The sequence below is a fragment of the Melanostigma gelatinosum genome (assembly GCF_949748355.1).
Source record: "Melanostigma gelatinosum genome assembly, chromosome: 1".
NCBI classification, from domain to species: domain Eukaryota; kingdom Metazoa; phylum Chordata; class Actinopteri; order Perciformes; family Zoarcidae; genus Melanostigma; species Melanostigma gelatinosum.
Window position 1 is genome coordinate 1,674,697 of NC_136634.1, and position 17,500 is coordinate 1,692,196.

The following is a 17,500-nucleotide window of genomic DNA, read 5'->3' on the forward strand; positions in this document are numbered from 1 at the left end:
ACTTTTCCTTCATCAGTCGGCTAAAAAAACATCTTGAGAACGGACGATGGTTCTGCTGCTCCTGAACCATCGGGTACGCTCAGCGTTGCGATCCCGCCGCCGCCGCCAGCTCGCCGAACGACCCTGAAAACTATACTTCACTCCTGAAAGCTGCTCGACCTCCGGGGAGCTTGCAAAGGCAATCTCATTTGTACTCGTGATGGTGGCGAAGTAAAAACTATTAAGCCTTGTAATAAACCAGTATAAACAATTCTTATTTGCCACGCACGGTTAACTCCGTCTGAAGTGGAAGCGCTGATAGGCTCGGCTGAGATTAGCAGGAGGGAGAGAGCCCCGCGGTACGGAGGCTTTTAATGAAGAGACCATCTGGCGCCCCCCCCCCCCCCCCCCTGCAGCCCCCTGGGGCCCCACCACCGAGGAGACAACATGAGCAGGGTCTTAGAAAAGGAAAAGATCCTCCGAGAGATCCCGCTTTACAAACGGAGCTCGTGTCGGCTGCAGACTTAAATAAAGAACATTATCCCGGTGTGACATTTAAACACAGAGCGCGTCGACCTCTCTGGGTGTCGCTGTCTCTGGCCCCTTCTGGTTAAAAGCCTTTTAAAAATTCAAAACCCACACGACTGCGGTCACAACAACAGATATAATGACTCTATGGATTCATTTGGTTCAATGATCTTCTGGATATAAAGTGTTTTGGATGCAACTCATAAATACTTCTGACTCGGGGTATCGTTAGGATTTTATCCATATTAGTCCTCTTATTGGTTCATTTTGATGATATCAGTGAGGCCTTCTGCAAACAATGTGCAGCCGAACAAGGACAAAGCAAAACTTAAAGGACTCCACTAATTTTAACAGGAGGCAACCTCCGGTTCAGTGAAGTGAAGCCAAAGCGTCATGTGTTAAAGCTGCATTCTCTCTAGTGTCCACCAGGGGGCGACTCCTCTGGTTGTATAGAAGTCTATAGAAAATGACTCTACTTCTCTCTTGATTTATTCCCTCAGTAAACATTGTAAACATGAGTTAATTGTGCCATATCTAAAAAAATAAAGTGAATTAATGGAGAATAGAGTCGTCATTGCTTTATTATTCTTGTATGTAAACAAATAGTTTTTCTTGAGCAGCGATACAAGAAGTTCAAAGTTCATCAGATCAAAAATCTGAATCCAACTAGTGGTTACCAAAGTTGTTCCCTTGAAGCCCCGCCCACTCCGTCATCACCATACTTTTTTCTTTTTATGAATTTGAAATAAATGTGGATAAATTGATTCAGCGTATATCAAGAGTTTTTATTAAATCTACTTTCTTTAATGAATATAAGTCGTTATCTTTGTTAACATAAATAGTGACGGCGTCTTTAAGGATTTTACTTTTGGACTTTATCGGAAATGTTTTAATGACACGAGGTCGGAAACAATCGTACGCATCGAACACCAGAATCTAATTCTACAAATAGTACAACAACAAAAAAGATCTTTTCAAAAAGTTTTATATTCAGACTTTTGTATAAATGACACAGAAAGTGTGTGATTTAGATTTTCAGTGGTGAATGGACCCCTAATGTCTCGAACAATTACACATCAACTCTTCACTTAAATATACACGAACACTTCAATAACCTGCTTTAACATACTCTTAATTTGTTCGTTTGTTTATCGTATTCTATTTAAACATTTTCATGTCTTGTATTTTCAAATAATGTCTCATTCTATTCGCACTGTGTTTACTGTCATGCACCAATCACCAAGACAACTTCCTTGTGTGAGCAAACGTACTTAAATAAATAAATTAACTGTTTCTGATTCAAATCTAATTTTTTTACAAATCTTTGGCGTCCCTCTGAGGGGCACCCGGACCTCAGGTTGGGAACCACTGCTCTATATCATGACAGTCCAAACGGTAGTTCTTCATGCTGGACTCATATTTAACCTTTGAGGAGAGACCCAGAGGACCATGAACGTAGTCAAAAGTACTTTATATTTTGATTTAATGTAAAATCTCAGAATCCATAAAGGTCACTGCGGACGCGTTCAGGTGAAACATGCTGGACTGCTTTTGTGTCTTTCATCGTGTTTTCTGTGTAATTTGAGTTCCGCGGCTTTGCAGAAAAAGACGATGTCGGCAGTGAAGCTGATGGAATTTATATATAATAAAGTGATAAGAATAACAAACACTGGTTTTAAAAGGAGTATTCATTTAATGTAGCCCCCTAGTTAATTAAAGCACAGTTTTGGAGATGAAGACCATAAAGTGGAAATTATTTCAGGTATATGTCCAAAACAAGGCAGTAAAAATAGGAGCTTTGCATTTCAATTCGATTTATTTTAGTTATTTTAGTCATTTCATTTTAGCTTTAATTAGCTTTCTGACACCAGAACAAGTTCAGCGAATCAGTACGAATGTTTCAGCTCATCAGTTTAAAGAACACAAGTTGGAGCAGCAGGAAGGTGAAGCGTGTGTGAGTGCAGCGTTTCGCTCACATTCAGAGGAGGAGGTGTGTTTGTTGTTGCTCCGGCTGGAAGCTCGGCGTCTCTTCATCCTCAGAGCTGCTGTGGAGGAAGAGGAGGAGGAGGAAGATGAAGGGCGGGGCCGCTTGACAGGACTGGGATCCACCGGGACCGAGGACGGGACACGCTGGTAGTCAAACACCCTGCAACACACACACACACACACACACACACAGAGATCAGAGTCCCATGATGCATTGCTGCCCGAGGCTCTGCTGCGTCTTCCTGATTGTTTTATGTCTGTAATGAAGTGGAGGGTAATCTGTGTCATGAGCAGATTTGATCTTTATGTTGGGAACAAACTCAAGTAATTTATAAGCTATGCTAATAAACCAGAAGAAATACAAAGAATACAATGTTAGTTCAACTTGGCATTTGTCTTTATTTTTAAAGGGCATGTTGATGTCTGAATTACTGATTTTGAGGATTTGGCCAAAGTCTGCTGTTATTCTACACTTTACCAATTGTCAACAAATATATATATATTTAGCATAATAGCTTTATGCTTTAAAAGGTCTCAGTAATCTCCTCAAGCAGCTGGTCACTCAAGTTCTTATCAAACAAACAGGAGGAAATAGAGCATTTGTTGGGGACTATTTTCAGCGGTGGATGAATCCACATTTAGTGCTGCAGTGAGTGTTTGTATGAGCGATTGGGTACAAAAAACAAAACTTGTGTTTGTTTAGATGAAGGAACAACGTATTGATGTGTTTTTAATGGAGCTCTGTGATGAATCATATCTGACCATATCTGGACTGAGGAGTGACTTAGAGACTCCGTATACGTCTCTGGTAGAGACCTGTCAATCACAGTAGCCCCGCCCTAAAGCATCCCCTGCTTTATGGTCTGTGTGACTCTAAATGGACCATAATGTACTAAATGAACATCATGCTGTATTGAAGAAGACTTGAAACTAGAGATTGAGACATAAACTCATGTTTACAATGTTTACTGAGGGAATAAATCAAGAGAGAAGTAGAGTCATTTTCTATAGACTTCTATACAACCAGAGGAGTCGCCCCCTGGTGGACACTAGAGAGAATGCAGCTTCAACACATGAAGCTTTGGCTTCACTTTTCAGAACCGGAGGTTTAAACTCAGTTCCTCTGAGTCCTGAAGGACGTTCTCTCTGCTTCTTCCACTAACCTGCTAACCCAGAACAAAATACCCCTTAATTCTTACAAAAGTATTAAAAATGATCTATCATGAAATGAATTGAGAATGAAAGCTCTAACGTAATAATGAAGCTGCAGTTGAAAAGTCAAGTAAAGTTAATTTTTGGTGTTATATCTGCAGCACCTGCTCGAGGTGAGAGGAAACTTTATGAAGGACAGAACAATTTATCTGAGAAAAAAAACGGATAACCGGCACTGATTTCATTTCATCAAATCATCCCACATTCCCTCCCTGCTTGCTTTTCTTCCTCTTTGAACCCCGACGGGGTGTTTTTTTAGGTGTTGTGCTGCAGGTTGAGATCTGACTGACGCCTCCAATTTGATGCAGAGAGCGATAGAGGAGGCGCTTCCTCTCCGTCAACCTCCGCTATCTATCCCGGCAGCCATCGACCGCTGCAGGAGGAGCGACTGCAACATGAAAACATGAATACACTTCATCTCTTTCTCCGTCGCACAAATAAACATGCGCGCACGCACACACACACACATGCACGCACGCGCGCACACACACACACACACACACACACACACACACACACACACACACACACACACACACACACACACACACACACACACACACACACACACACACACACACTCACACACACACACAGCTCATTTCAAAAGCTGCTTTAGGGGTGTAGAACAACATTTACACATCAAAGGCCTGAGGAAAAATGACACAAACATGTAATAATGTTCGGGGGGGATTTCATGTTTTCACTTGACGTGACAGTTTTGATCAAATCTGGATTTTAATTTTTTTCGTGAGTTGATTCATCAATGGAAAGAAAAATATCAAATGTGCTACAAGTTGTACAAAATTCACTGTTCACGTTCCTGTCAAACTGAACTTCTTAAACTATTAGTTAAGTGTATGGGGTCAGATCAGTTTCAATATTAAGATAAAATACATTATTTGGGGTTTTATTTAAATGAGTCTATGCAAATATATGTTTCAATACATGTAAAAACAAAGTTATCACTGTGTATAAATGTAACTATAATCTTAAAAATATAATTTTGATGCAAGAAGTGTTCCTTTATATGTTGATGATGAATGTTTGTGATAAACTGAAGGATGAAGTGTTCCTTTCTGTGATGATGTTTAATGTTTGTGATAAACTGAAGGATGAAGTGTTTCTTTATGTGTTGATGTTGAATGTTTGTGATAAACTGAAGGATGAAGTGTTCCTTTCTGTGATGATGTTTAATGTTTGTGATAAACTGAAGGATGAAGTGTTCCTTTCTGTGATGTTTAATGTTTGTGATAAACTGAAGGATGAAGTGTTCCTTTATGTGATGATGTTTAATGTTTGTGATAAACTGAAGGATGAAGTGTTCCTTTATGTGATGATGTTTAATATTTGTGATAAACTGAAGGATGAAGTGTTCCTTTATGTGTTGATGATGAATGTTTGTGATAAACTGAAGGATGAAGTGTTTCCTTTATGTGTTGGTGTTGAATGTTTGTGATAAACTGAAGGATGAAGTGTTCCTTTATGTGTTGATGTTGAATGTTTGTGATAAACTGAAGGATGAAGTGCTCCTTTATGTGATGATGTTGAATGTTTGTGATAAACTGAAGGATGAAGTGTTCCTGTATGTGTTGATGTTGAATGTTTGTGATAAACTGAAGGATGAAGTGTTCCTTTATGTGTTGATGATGAATGTTTGTGATAAACTGAAGGATGAAGTGTTCCTTTATGTGTTGATGTTTAATGTTTGTGATAAACTGAAGGATGAAGTGTTCCTTTATGTGTTGATGTTGAATGTTTGTGATGAACTGAAGGATGAAGTGTTCCTTTATGTATTGATGTTGAATGTTTGTGATAAACTGAAGGATGAAGTGTTCCTTTATGTGATGATGTTGAATGTTTGTGATAAACTGAAGGATGAAGTGTTCCTTTATGTGTTGATGATGAATGTTTGTGATAAACTGAAGGATGAAGTGTTCCTTTATGTGTTGATGTTTAATGTTTGTGATAAACTGAAGGATGAAGTGTTCCTTTATGTGTTGATGTTGAATGTTTGTGATGAACTGAAGGATGAAGTGTTCCTTTATGTATTGATGTTGAATGTTTGTGATAAACTGAAGGATGAAGTGTTCCTTTATGTGTTGATGTTGAATGTTTGTGATAAACTGAAGGATGAAGTGTTCCTTTATGTGATGTTTAATGTTTGTGATAAACTGAAGGATGAAGTGTTCCTTTATGTGATGTTTAATGTTTGTGATAAACTGAAGGATGAAGTGTTCCTTTATGTGATGATGTTTAATGTTTGTGATAAACTGAAGGATGAAGTGTTCCTTTATGTGATGATGTTTAATATTTGTGATAAACTGAAGGATGAAGTGTTCCTTTATGTGTTGATGATGAATGTTTGTGATAAACTGAAGGATGAAGTGTTTCCTTTATGTGTTGGTGTTGAATGTTTGTGATAAACTGAAGGATGAAGTGTTCCTTTATGTGTTGATGTTGAATGTTTGTGATAAACTGAAGGATGAAGTGCTCCTTTATGTGATGATGTTGAATGTTTGTGATAAACTGAAGGATGAAGTGTTCCTTTATGTGTTGATGTTGAATGTTTGTGATAAACTGAAGGATGAAGTGTTCCTTTATGTGTTGATGATGAATGTTTGTGATAAACTGAAGGATGAAGTGTTCCTTTATGTGTTGATGTTTAATGTTTGTGATAAACTGAAGGATGAAGTGTTCCTTTATGTGTTGATGTTGAATGTTTGTGATGAACTGAAGGATGAAGTGTTCCTTTATGTATTGATGTTGAATGTTTGTGATAAACTGAAGGATGAAGTGTTCCTTTATGTGATGATGTTGAATGTTTGTGATAAACTGAAGGATGAAGTGTTCCTTTATGTGTTGATGATGAATGTTTGTGATAAACTGAAGGATGAAGTGTTCCTTTATGTGTTGATGTTTAATGTTTGTGATAAACTGAAGGATGAAGTGTTCCTTTATGTGTTGATGTTGAATGTTTGTGATGAACTGAAGGATGAAGTGTTCCTTTATGTATTGATGTTGAATGTTTGTGATAAACTGAAGGATGAAGTGTTCCTTTATGTGTTGATGTTGAATGTTTGTGATAAACTGAAGGATGAAGTGTTCCTTTATGTGATGTTTAATGTTTGTGATAAACTGAAGGATGAAGTGTTCCTTTATGTGATGTTTAATGTTTGTGATAAACTGAAGGATGAAGTGTTCCTTTATGTGATGATGTTTAATGTTTGTGATAAACTGAAGGATGAAGTGTTCCTTTATGTGATGATGTTTAATATTTGTGATAAACTGAAGGATGAAGTGTTCCTTTATGTGTTGATGATGAATGTTTGTGATAAACTGAAGGATGAAGTGTTTCCTTTATGTGTTGGTGTTGAATGTTTGTGATAAACTGAAGGATGAAGTGTTCCTTTATGTGTTGATGTTGAATGTTTGTGATAAACTGAAGGATGAAGTGTTCCTTTATGTGATGATGTTGAATGTTTGTGATAAACTGAAGGATGAAGTGTTCCTTTATGTGTTGATGTTGAATGTTTGTGATAAACTGAAGGATGAAGTGTTCCTTTATGTGTTGATGATGAATGTTTGTGATAAACTGAAGGATGAAGTGTTCCTTTATGTGTTGATGTTTAATGTTTGTGATAAACTGAAGGATGAAGTGTTCCTTTATGTGTTGATGTTGAATGTTTGTGATGAACTGAAGGATGAAGTGTTCCTTTATGTATTGATGTTGAATGTTTGTGATAAACTGAAGGATGAAGTGTTCCTTTATGTGATGATGTTGAATGTTTGTGATAAACTGAAGGATGAAGTGTTCCTTTATGTGTTGATGATGAATGTTTGTGATAAACTGAAGGATGAAGTGTTCCTTTATGTGTTGATGTTTAATGTTTGTGATAAACTGAAGGATGAAGTGTTCCTTTATGTGTTGATGTTGAATGTTTGTGATGAACTGAAGGATGAAGTGTTCCTTTATGTATTGATGTTGAAAGTTTGTGATAAACTGAAGGATGAAGTGTTCCTTTATGTGTTGATGTTGAATGTTTGTGATAAACTGAAGGATGAAGTGTTCCTTTATGTGATGATGTTGAATGTTTGTGATAAACTGAAGGATGAAGTGTTCCTTTATGTGTTGATGTTGAATGTTTGTGATAAACTGAAGGATGAAGTGTTTCTTTATGTGTTGATGATGAATGTTTGTGATAAACTGAAGGATGAAGTGTTCCTTTATGTGTTGATGTTGAATGTTTGTGATAAACTGAAGGATGAAGTGTTTCTTTATGTGTTGATGATGAATGTTTGTGATAAATTGAAGGATGAAGTGTTCCTTTATGTGATGATGTTGAATGTTTGTGATAAACTGAAGGATGAAGTGTTTCTTTATGTGTTGATGATGAATGTTTGTGATAAACTGAAGGATGAAGTGTTCCTTTATGTGATGCTGTTGAATGTTTGTGATAAACTGAAGGATGAAGTGTTCCTTTATGTGTTGATGATGAATGTTTGTGATAAACTGAAGGATTAAGTGTTCCTTTATGTGTTGATGATGAATGTTTGATATAAACTGAAGGATGAAGTGTTCCTTTATGTGATGATGTTGAATGTTTGTGATAAACTGAAGGATGAAGTGTTCCTTTATGTGTTGATGATGAATGTTTGTGATAAACTGAAGGATGAAGTGTTCCTTTATGTGTTGATGTTGAATGTTTGTGATAAACTGAAGGATGAAGTGTTACAGGTGACCAGCAACGCGTAAAAAGAAAATCACTTCATGTCCAGAAACAAAGGTTAAACAAAAAATGTTCATTAAAATGTAAAAGTGCTCATGTTCAGTAAAAGCTTTTCATAAAAAGGTAGAAGTGATGTGATTCCAGCTGAAAATACAGAAAGTTTGTGTCGTTAGTCACAAACTTACAGGTCTCACTTTACTTTTATCTTCTTCATATGGACTTCAGGATTCAGATTTTTTTTATGTCTCTCTGTCACACAAAGTTTACAGCAGCACAGGCAAAGGAATTAACATATTTTGATTGACAACTTTTTGATTTGTGATGCATATTCAGACCTGCTGCTGTTTGTCCTCGCAGGATAACTGCCGAGTTGGTCGTGGGGGGGCACTGTACCTCGCTAAGCTGATAATCCGCAGCCCGGCAGATAAACGCCTATAAATATTTACAGGACGGCGGTGTTGACACGGCCACAGCTTTGCATCCAGTCTCCGAGCTGAGACACGGCTGTGGAGTCACACACACACTGAAGCTTGTTGTTATTCTCCAGATGAAGATTAAATAAATAAAATACTGGAGGCTTTCCCAGAGGTGGTGTTCATGAAATATTATCCTTCTGCTGGCTGGACGGGTCAAATGATTTTGTTACTCCTGGACAAACACTGTTCAGCTGTGTGTGAGTGTGTGTGTGTGTGTGTGTGTGTGTGTGTGTGTGGGGGGGGGGTTATGTGAAAATACTCTATTACCTGTCAATCACTGTGTAGCTTCGCCCGCATCAGTGTTAAAAACCAGCCGGGTATCATGGCAGGACGTGAAATAGTCACGAAATGCAATCTTTTTGTTTTGTGTACATGGACACACATTGTCAGGTTTTTTTCATGGACACACAAATTAAATGCATCAACGTGACGTGATATTTAATATCCAAAAAGACACCTAGTGATCCGGGGGAGAGGAGCTGGACGGATCCAAAAAGCACAAGACTTTCAACCACTAGACCGGTGTTTGACACAACATTATGGTTTTATGGAAGTGGTTTGTTCACGTTCATTTTAACGTGATGTCATCCCAAACAATTCGTGTCCCTGTACCCAAAAACAATAGATTGCATTTTGCATATTTCCCGAACTACCCAGATACTGTCAAATAATGTTAAATATAAAGATATAGAACTCCCTGAACATTTTGATTGTAACTGTTCTTTTTAGATTTTCAATGAATGACTTTTACTTGTATCATTTCTACACCACGATAACATCTGCGTACTTTCTTGACCGATGCTGTAATTCTTCTGGTGACTCAGATGATCGTCCTGCAGTAACTGAACCACGACCGGAGCTGCACTTCACAAATGAATCATGTGGGCTTCCCCGCTGAACCGAAGGCATGCGAGTGAGGAAAGAAGCAGACGAGTGAACAGAGGGAAGGAACTGAGTGGAGCGTTTATCTGCCGGCTGCCAACACGCTCATTTTTCATGCTGTCAGCCACTTTTTCCTCTCTCATCTGCTGTTCTCTTCATCCTCTCTTCCATCTTCTTCTGCAGCTAACATACAGTTACACCTCCTCCTCCTCCACCTGTCCTTGGCGGCCTGCAGTGATCGGTGTTTTCAGCCCGTGGTGGGCCGGTCAGACCGCCGTCGCTCCACCGCTGTTTCCATTTGTTTTCCATTTTAGTTCGACATTTGTTTCCTTTAACCTTCGTCTGAAAGTCAACGTGTGAGCGAGGCTGCTGCTGTTTGTTCAGAATCACCTCGTGTCACTGCAGACGGGGGGGAAAGTGTTGCAGCAAACTTTTGGTATTTGGTCTGTAAAGCAAGTTTGAAATGGAATCGTGACATCTAATTTAACGAATTTAATTTAGAACTTATGTGTCAATTTCACAAGTTTCAGTTTCATGGGAGATATAATCGTGCTTTTGTTAGATATAATTACCGAGACCACATGTTCTGTAGGTGCCGTCACTGTGAGCAACCAGGGACACATCCGCCGAGGGTCCCTCATAGAATACGAACGGACATTGAACTGGTTTCCTTGGTTATTTGACCAGTACAAAAGAAAATGGTGATTGTTGTTAGATGTTACGGTGACAGCCACATTAGTGGGGATACCTGGCTAGTTAGCTAGTTAGCTAGATCCTCCATCTCCAATGGAGCAATGGGGAGCGAGGCCGAGGAACCGTTGGACCCAGTGCTCCCGCTGGACACCATCCCGCCGGCCAAAGAGCCGAACAAAGGTGTCACGGTGAAGTCCCTCCCCTTTCCGGTGTCCCCAATGGGACATTAGTTTGGGATAAATACATGTCCATCATTCATCGGCGAGAGACAAATATTGTTTTGATCCCGTTTGAATTGTGCCACGGATTAAACATGTTTGTCAATTTAAAAGATCATTTTCATGTCAAGAATCTGGCTTGCTAGCTAGCTAGCTAACTTGGTTACGCACCAAATGTAACGTTATCTCACCTAGCATGTTTTATCCAGCGTCTCGCTTTATCATCCGTGAAGAGAAAGAACGAGTGAGGCCCATTTTACAGTTTCTTAACATGAAATATTATCTTTTAAATCAACAAACATATTATGTTCAAATGTACGCTGACGACACAGTGATTGATGCGCACGCAAAGAACAAAGAACAGGCTGCACTTAAACTCACGTCCACAATGACAAATGTAACTCAATGGCAGCAGATTCCTGCCTTCACCTGAATGTTAAAGTTCTTCACAAAGAGAGCTTGCAAAGTGTCACTGGAGCCAGATGTTTATGTTGCTGGTGAGAGGCTACAGGTCGTGTCAGATTTGAAATATTTAGGAATTTTTATTGATTCTAATCTCTCTTTTAAAAAACAGGTAAAACATGTGACAAATGTCTTAGAATTGAATCTCATGAATTTTAGATATATCAGACACTGTCTAACCATGCAAGCTGCAAAATTGTATTTGAATGCAATGATTATCCCCCATCTGACCGACTGCTTAACCAGCTGGGCACAAGCCAGCAGCACGACATTAAAACCCATTCATATTCTCCATAAACAAGCCCTAAAAAAAGCCTTAAAGAAATGGCTTGTTGCCAATCAGGTGTGCCAGCATTGATGTGCTGTCTGTCCTGCTTGTTTCATCTATACGTGCATTAGTCTTGATCAGCGTTGCTGTTTTCCATTGTTTGCTGTGTCTGTGAAGCGCTTCAGTGCTACCTGTGCTTGTCCTGTAGGTGGGGCTGTTCTGCGTGACGCATGCTGAAACCTGTTATGTCTGCTCTGCTTTAATGTCGTTCACTTTTCTTTTGCTGTGTTTCGGTTTTGTCTGTATGTTGCTGTCTGTTTCTCTATGAATTTTAACTCCGTTTCAATTTGAGATTTTGTTATTTTCGGCTGCCTTGAAACATCTGGCCGGGGACAGCAGCTGGAAATGAGCCTCTCTGGCTCACTCACAGTGTAACTGTTGATTAGTGTGCATTGTCCCTGAAAAATAAATAAATAAAAATAAAATGTGTAATTGATGGCACAATTCAAACAGGATCAAATAGTCGTCTGTCTCTCGACGTTGACTACTGCACGTTTGTTAAATAAGGTCCAAAGGGGCGGGGCTTTACTCTCTACGCTTCTTAATGTCACGACTCCACTGCTCGTTTCATTCGTTGCTGCAAAACCTCACCTCAGCAACGTGCGATAAGTCTGTTTAGTTTATACAGACGTTGGCCCACTACAACGGTCCACAAAGAAAATGGCCGCCGCTCTGATCATCCAACTACATTGATGTCCGTTCTGATCCTGTTTTATTTCTATGGAGTCGCCAGTTAACACGGTCACCGGTTACACCAAAACACCGTCTCCGGCTGCAAGCTGTTGAACGTGTCGACTGACCACTGGACTGCTTGAGGCTCCATTTAAAACTCAGCAAAGTCAAAGCTCTGAGTCTGCGTCCTGGTGTTTGACGTTCTGCACATGAACACAGGTGACGTAGTTGTAGCCTTTCTGTCAAATCTCAGGTGAGTTCTGAGCAGCTGATGGAGGAAGAATCACATGTTTAGGAGACAGGAAATGATTTATAACTCCTGTTTTGTGTCGTTCTCCTTCACACTCAATTGCCGAAGTGGCACATTTCTCTGACAAACACACGGCAGAGTGTTTGTTGTTGTTTTTTTAGGGTTTTTTCTCTGTTGTCTAGAATTTGCTGAGTCCTCAGTGTGCACAAATAAGCGTGTGTCACCTTCAGTGCTGGCAGGAGTTTTACCGGCTGTGAATAAGCAGCAGGGCGCCGATAAAATAGTGTCCAGACCACAGCAGGTCGATTTATACCTGCTGTTTGGCTACAGCCACACTAACACCTTTCTGTTTGGAAACGAAAACGATCTACGTCCACACGGGTACTTCAGCATCGGTTTGGAAATGGAAAATAAATCGGCTGTATCTCTCTTTCACACACATCAAATTTACTTAAAAATTAACATTTACAAATCAAAGTTTGTAGTTCCGTTGTCTCTCACTCGTAGCTCTGCCGGGTGGCTGAGGTTCCTGTTGTACTGGAGACATTAATGCTTTTGTTCCTTTACAGTTTCTGTGTGGACTTCACAATAGTTGCGCAGAACAAAATAAGCATTAATAAGAAAAGGAAAGAAACTTGTTTTGTGTCCATCGCCCTCCTCAAAGCCACAAAACGGGACTTCAAACGTACAAATGAAAACATGTGGACACATCAAGGTTCATAAGAATATATTGTCCTCATCTCACACACACACACACACACACACATTTTCTGCTACTTCAAAAACTAAAGCGCTACAAAAAACTAAACTGAACAAATAAAGTAAAAAGTGATTGAATCAAGTTTCTTAAACACACTCAGAACAAGCAGAAGCTTTCCTCGTCCAGTGAAGTCCGTCCATTAAGAACGCCACCTTCTCCTGCAAGCTCATTTTGTGAAATACATATTTTAATGACAAATTGTTTTTGTTATTGTTGTTTTCTTTGCAGGTATAAATTTCAGTTAATTACATAAATCATACATTATTACAGAAGCGTGCAATGAGAAATGAAACAAACTGATTTTACTGGTGGCCCCTGATTGGTTGACACCACACTGCGTCTATAACTGGGTCTGAGAATCTGAAATGATGCCAGTTTGGGCTTTAGGGTGGATTATGTGGGTGAAAATGAGCTTGGGTGGGTTTGTCAAAGTGTGGACGTTGTTCTTATTTTTTCCAATAGTCATAATATTTTCTGGCTAATAATTGTTTTAGTTTTTTGTGTAGAAGAGTGAGTACAAAACAAGTGCACGAACACACACATACGAGCCGAGGAATTATACAAAGTCAGAGAGGGACGAAGACAAAGGCGACATCAGGACACTGAGGAAAATAACGGTTTAGACTGAAGAGTATAAAGGTGAGGAATGGAAGTCCAGCAACATGTATATATGGATGTGTGTGTGTGTGTGTGTGTGTGTGTGTGTGTGTGTGTGTGTGTGTGTGTGTGTGTGATCTGTGATCCGTTTGAGGGGTGTCGATTGAGGTTAGGTAGTAATATGGGATATATTTCAATCCACACATAAATACACAAATACAGTACATGTACACAAATATCCCTATATACTGTATATGTGTGTATATATACACACCATTGAAACGTTGTGAATCAGCTGTTCTATTGATGTTGATTGATAACTTTTTTAACAGAGATAAAACAGATAAAACAATTCAGACACCAAATCTTTTATGACATTTGAAATAGTTTTGGCCCCAAAAGAGGAAGAATTAAATAATTCAAACTTCCCCACATATTACATAACAGTACTGTTGAACTGTTGTCATTATTTCAGATTATGAAAAGACATTGCGTGTATTTATATATATATGATAGTGTCTTTATTGTTATTTACTTAATGACTATTCTTTCATATGCGTTTTCTCTTTTTGCTCTCTTGGGCCACCATCTTTTATTTATTATTATTCTTTCTTTCTGTATCATCTCTCAGCTTTTCTTCACATCTTTCCCTTTGTCTCTCTCTTAATCCTCTATTTATTTGAATCTCTATCTCAGTCTTGCTGTCTTCTGTTTGCACAAATCCCAGAGATGTGATTTTAACCTTCCCAGCTCAGGTCCGTCATCCTCTCTCTCCCGCCTCTGCTTGTTTGATGGAGTTTTGTACTCGATGGCTGTATTTTGATGGTGAGGATGGATGGAGGGCAGAGGGGAGGCCGGCAGCGGCACTCATCCTCATAAAAATGCCTCTTCAACCGGCTGAAAGCTGAACTGGGATCCACTCGCAGCTTCCATCTCTATCTGGACCTGTAAACAGGCTCTCTGAGGGGAAGGAGGATCGTTCCCTCACAGTCCAACCAACGCACGCTGCCAGCAAACAGGAAATCTAATTTGTGCCGCTGTGAGCCAGACACAAATGGAGAGTCGAGGCAGTTCATGTCCTCCGAGAGGGCGACCAATTTCCTCCTCTCGGTTTGAGTCACTCAGGAAAAAGACATTTAGAGGCTGTTGAACACTGCTGAAGTTGTCATGAGGTCGTTCACAGCTGCTGCCTGAATCATTGAGACCAAAAATATCGGTTCAGTTTCCGGCAGCTTTCATATGAACGCGTGTCCTCTGTGACTCTGTCTTTTTCCTGTCAGACAACTGATCTCACAACCACCGGTTCTCACTGCGTCAAATACGCCGGCATGTGTTTGACAGCGACGCACGTACGCACTGCGCTTTCAACTCCAATGTAAAACACTACAGCGTCATTATTAGACTGAGGAAAGAGATTCATTAAGAGGTCATCAGATGTTTGGTACCTGTTGTAGTGATCACCTGGGTATCTGTCATACTCCATCTCATAGGCCGATCTGAGGAGACAAAGAGAGAAACTAAGGTCACAAACAGCCGGCCGTCCGATCACTTGAAACGAGTAACGATCAACAGAGTCAACCCTGTCGCCAGGAGACAATGTGGGCATTGAACGTTTATTGCAAACCACTCGATTTGTTGGAGATTCAGAAACAAAAATACATTTCATAAATATGTTTCATATCAGTCTCGTATCACGCTTGCAGATCACGCTCAAGGTACTTGGTTAATGTTGTGAAACAATTGGTTAGGTTTAGGCAGCGAAACTACTACAACGTAACAACGTAGCGTAAATACATAAAGCAACAACGTAACATAGCACAACAACGCAAGGCAACAAAACAACGTAATGCAACAACGAAACGCAACAACGTAACGCAACAACGAAACGCAACAACGAAACAACGAAACGCAACAACGTAACGCAACAATGAAACGCAACAACGTAACGCAACAACGTAACGCAACAACGTAACGCAACAACGTAACGCAACAACGTAACGCAACAACGTAACAACGTAACGCAACAACGTAACGCAACAACGTAACGCAACAACGTAACGCAACAACGTAACGCAACAACGTAACGCAACAACGTAACGTTACTACGTAGAGCAACAACCCAATAACAACGTGATGTAACAATGCACCGTAGCAATGTAACAATGTAACAACATAACAATGTCACAATGTAATCTTACAACATAGGTCACAACGTAATGTAAGGACAAAAACAACTTAACTAGCTGAAATAATCGCCCTTAGCGGATATTCTTTTGATGTGATAATCAAAACAAGAAACCCTTTAGTTTCAGTCCGAAAGTTTATTTAGCAGTGCTACAAACATGAAATAAATGTTATATAAAACTCTGTAATTTGGCTGTACTTAGCTTTAAGTGTTTATTGATGTACATTATTTGACAATTATAATTATTTATTTTAAAGAAAGTATACAATAAATTATTACAATTGTGTTTACTATATTGTCATAATTGTTGACTAATACATTATTCGACACTTGCCACTACATTCTAGTATTTTGTAAACTTTTTAATAAAATTGAGACTGCAACAGAATAAAATAGACTACAGTGGAATAAAATACAATATAATACGTTTATCTGCTACAGCTAAATATGCTAATATAATATTTCAAAATAAGTAGAATACAACTAGAATAGCTTTGAGAATAATATGTGATAACTTGAATAAATAATCCTTATTATAATAGATCATTTAATCAAATTAAATGATCTGCCACACCAGATGTCTGTCGTCTCTGGAGCTGAACTGAGCAGATGGCATTCAGACCTACTTTACACAGCGCCAACGAGCCTCTGGGCAAGGCAGCACACAGCGACTGGACTGAAACCGGCAACTCTGCTCACCCAGAAACACTTTAATCACGTCAGTGACACCACGGGCTAACGCTAGCTGGCTACTGGAGCAGCTGCTGTGATGCTACACTGTACCAAGTACTCGGATCTTTCACTTAAGTAAAAGTAGTACCACAGTGTAGAAATACTCTGTCACAGGTTACAGGCCTACATTCAAAATGTTACTAGTGAAAGTACAAAAGTATCAGCTTCAGAATATACTTAGAGTACCAAAAGTAAATGTACTTCTTCTGCAGAATAATATATATTATATTAATGTTTTTATATATATATTTATAATGTTAATGCATTAATGTGTTCATCACTTTAATGATTTTATATACTGCCGGTAGTTTAATCTATAACAACACATCATCACTTATTAGTTGATCATATTTACTTTTAATAATCTGAATCTGTAAAGTAATTCATGTCAGATAAATGTGGTGCAATAAAAGTTCAATATTTCCCTCAGAAAGAAGAGGAGTAGAAGTATTGAGTAGCAGAAAACATTCCATAAACTTTTTCTAAACCGTAATAACTTTCCTGTGAAGACGGAAGTTTGTTTTGAAGACTGTATTCATGTAACGAGGAGAAATTGAGACGAGTTTCTGGACTTGAAGGACTTGAGGAAAATGATCTAAAACAATTACATTTCTTAAGATATAAGAACCGTTGCATGATGATACGTTTAACGTTCAGGGTCAACTTCCAAAAAGAGCAGAGGAGGAAGAAGAAGAAGGAGAAGAATGAGGAGAAGAATGAGGAGAAGAAGAAGAAGCAGCAGACGCAGAAGAACATCAGCTGGAGCGATAATGAAAAGAGAGATGGAGACTGAACTCTGAAGCGTGGCAC

The 17,500-nt window shown here is 39.1% G+C and overlaps 1 protein-coding gene across 2 annotated transcripts in view; it reads right to left on the reverse strand.

The window, feature by feature from the left end:
- The window catches only part of LOC306786308 (RNA-binding Raly-like protein), a 59,206-nt gene that overhangs the window by 10,820 nt on the left and 30,886 nt on the right, over positions 1–17,500 (reverse strand). For both annotated transcript variants that reach the window (XM_079281045.1, XM_079281044.1), the window contains exons 3-4: positions 15,219–15,269; positions 2,484–2,653 (exon numbers count right to left, since the gene is read on the reverse strand). In XM_079281045.1, coding sequence (XP_079137171.1) covers positions 2,484–2,653; positions 15,219–15,269 — 221 coding nt within the window. The remainder of the gene's footprint in view (positions 1–2,483; positions 2,654–15,218; positions 15,270–17,500) is intronic.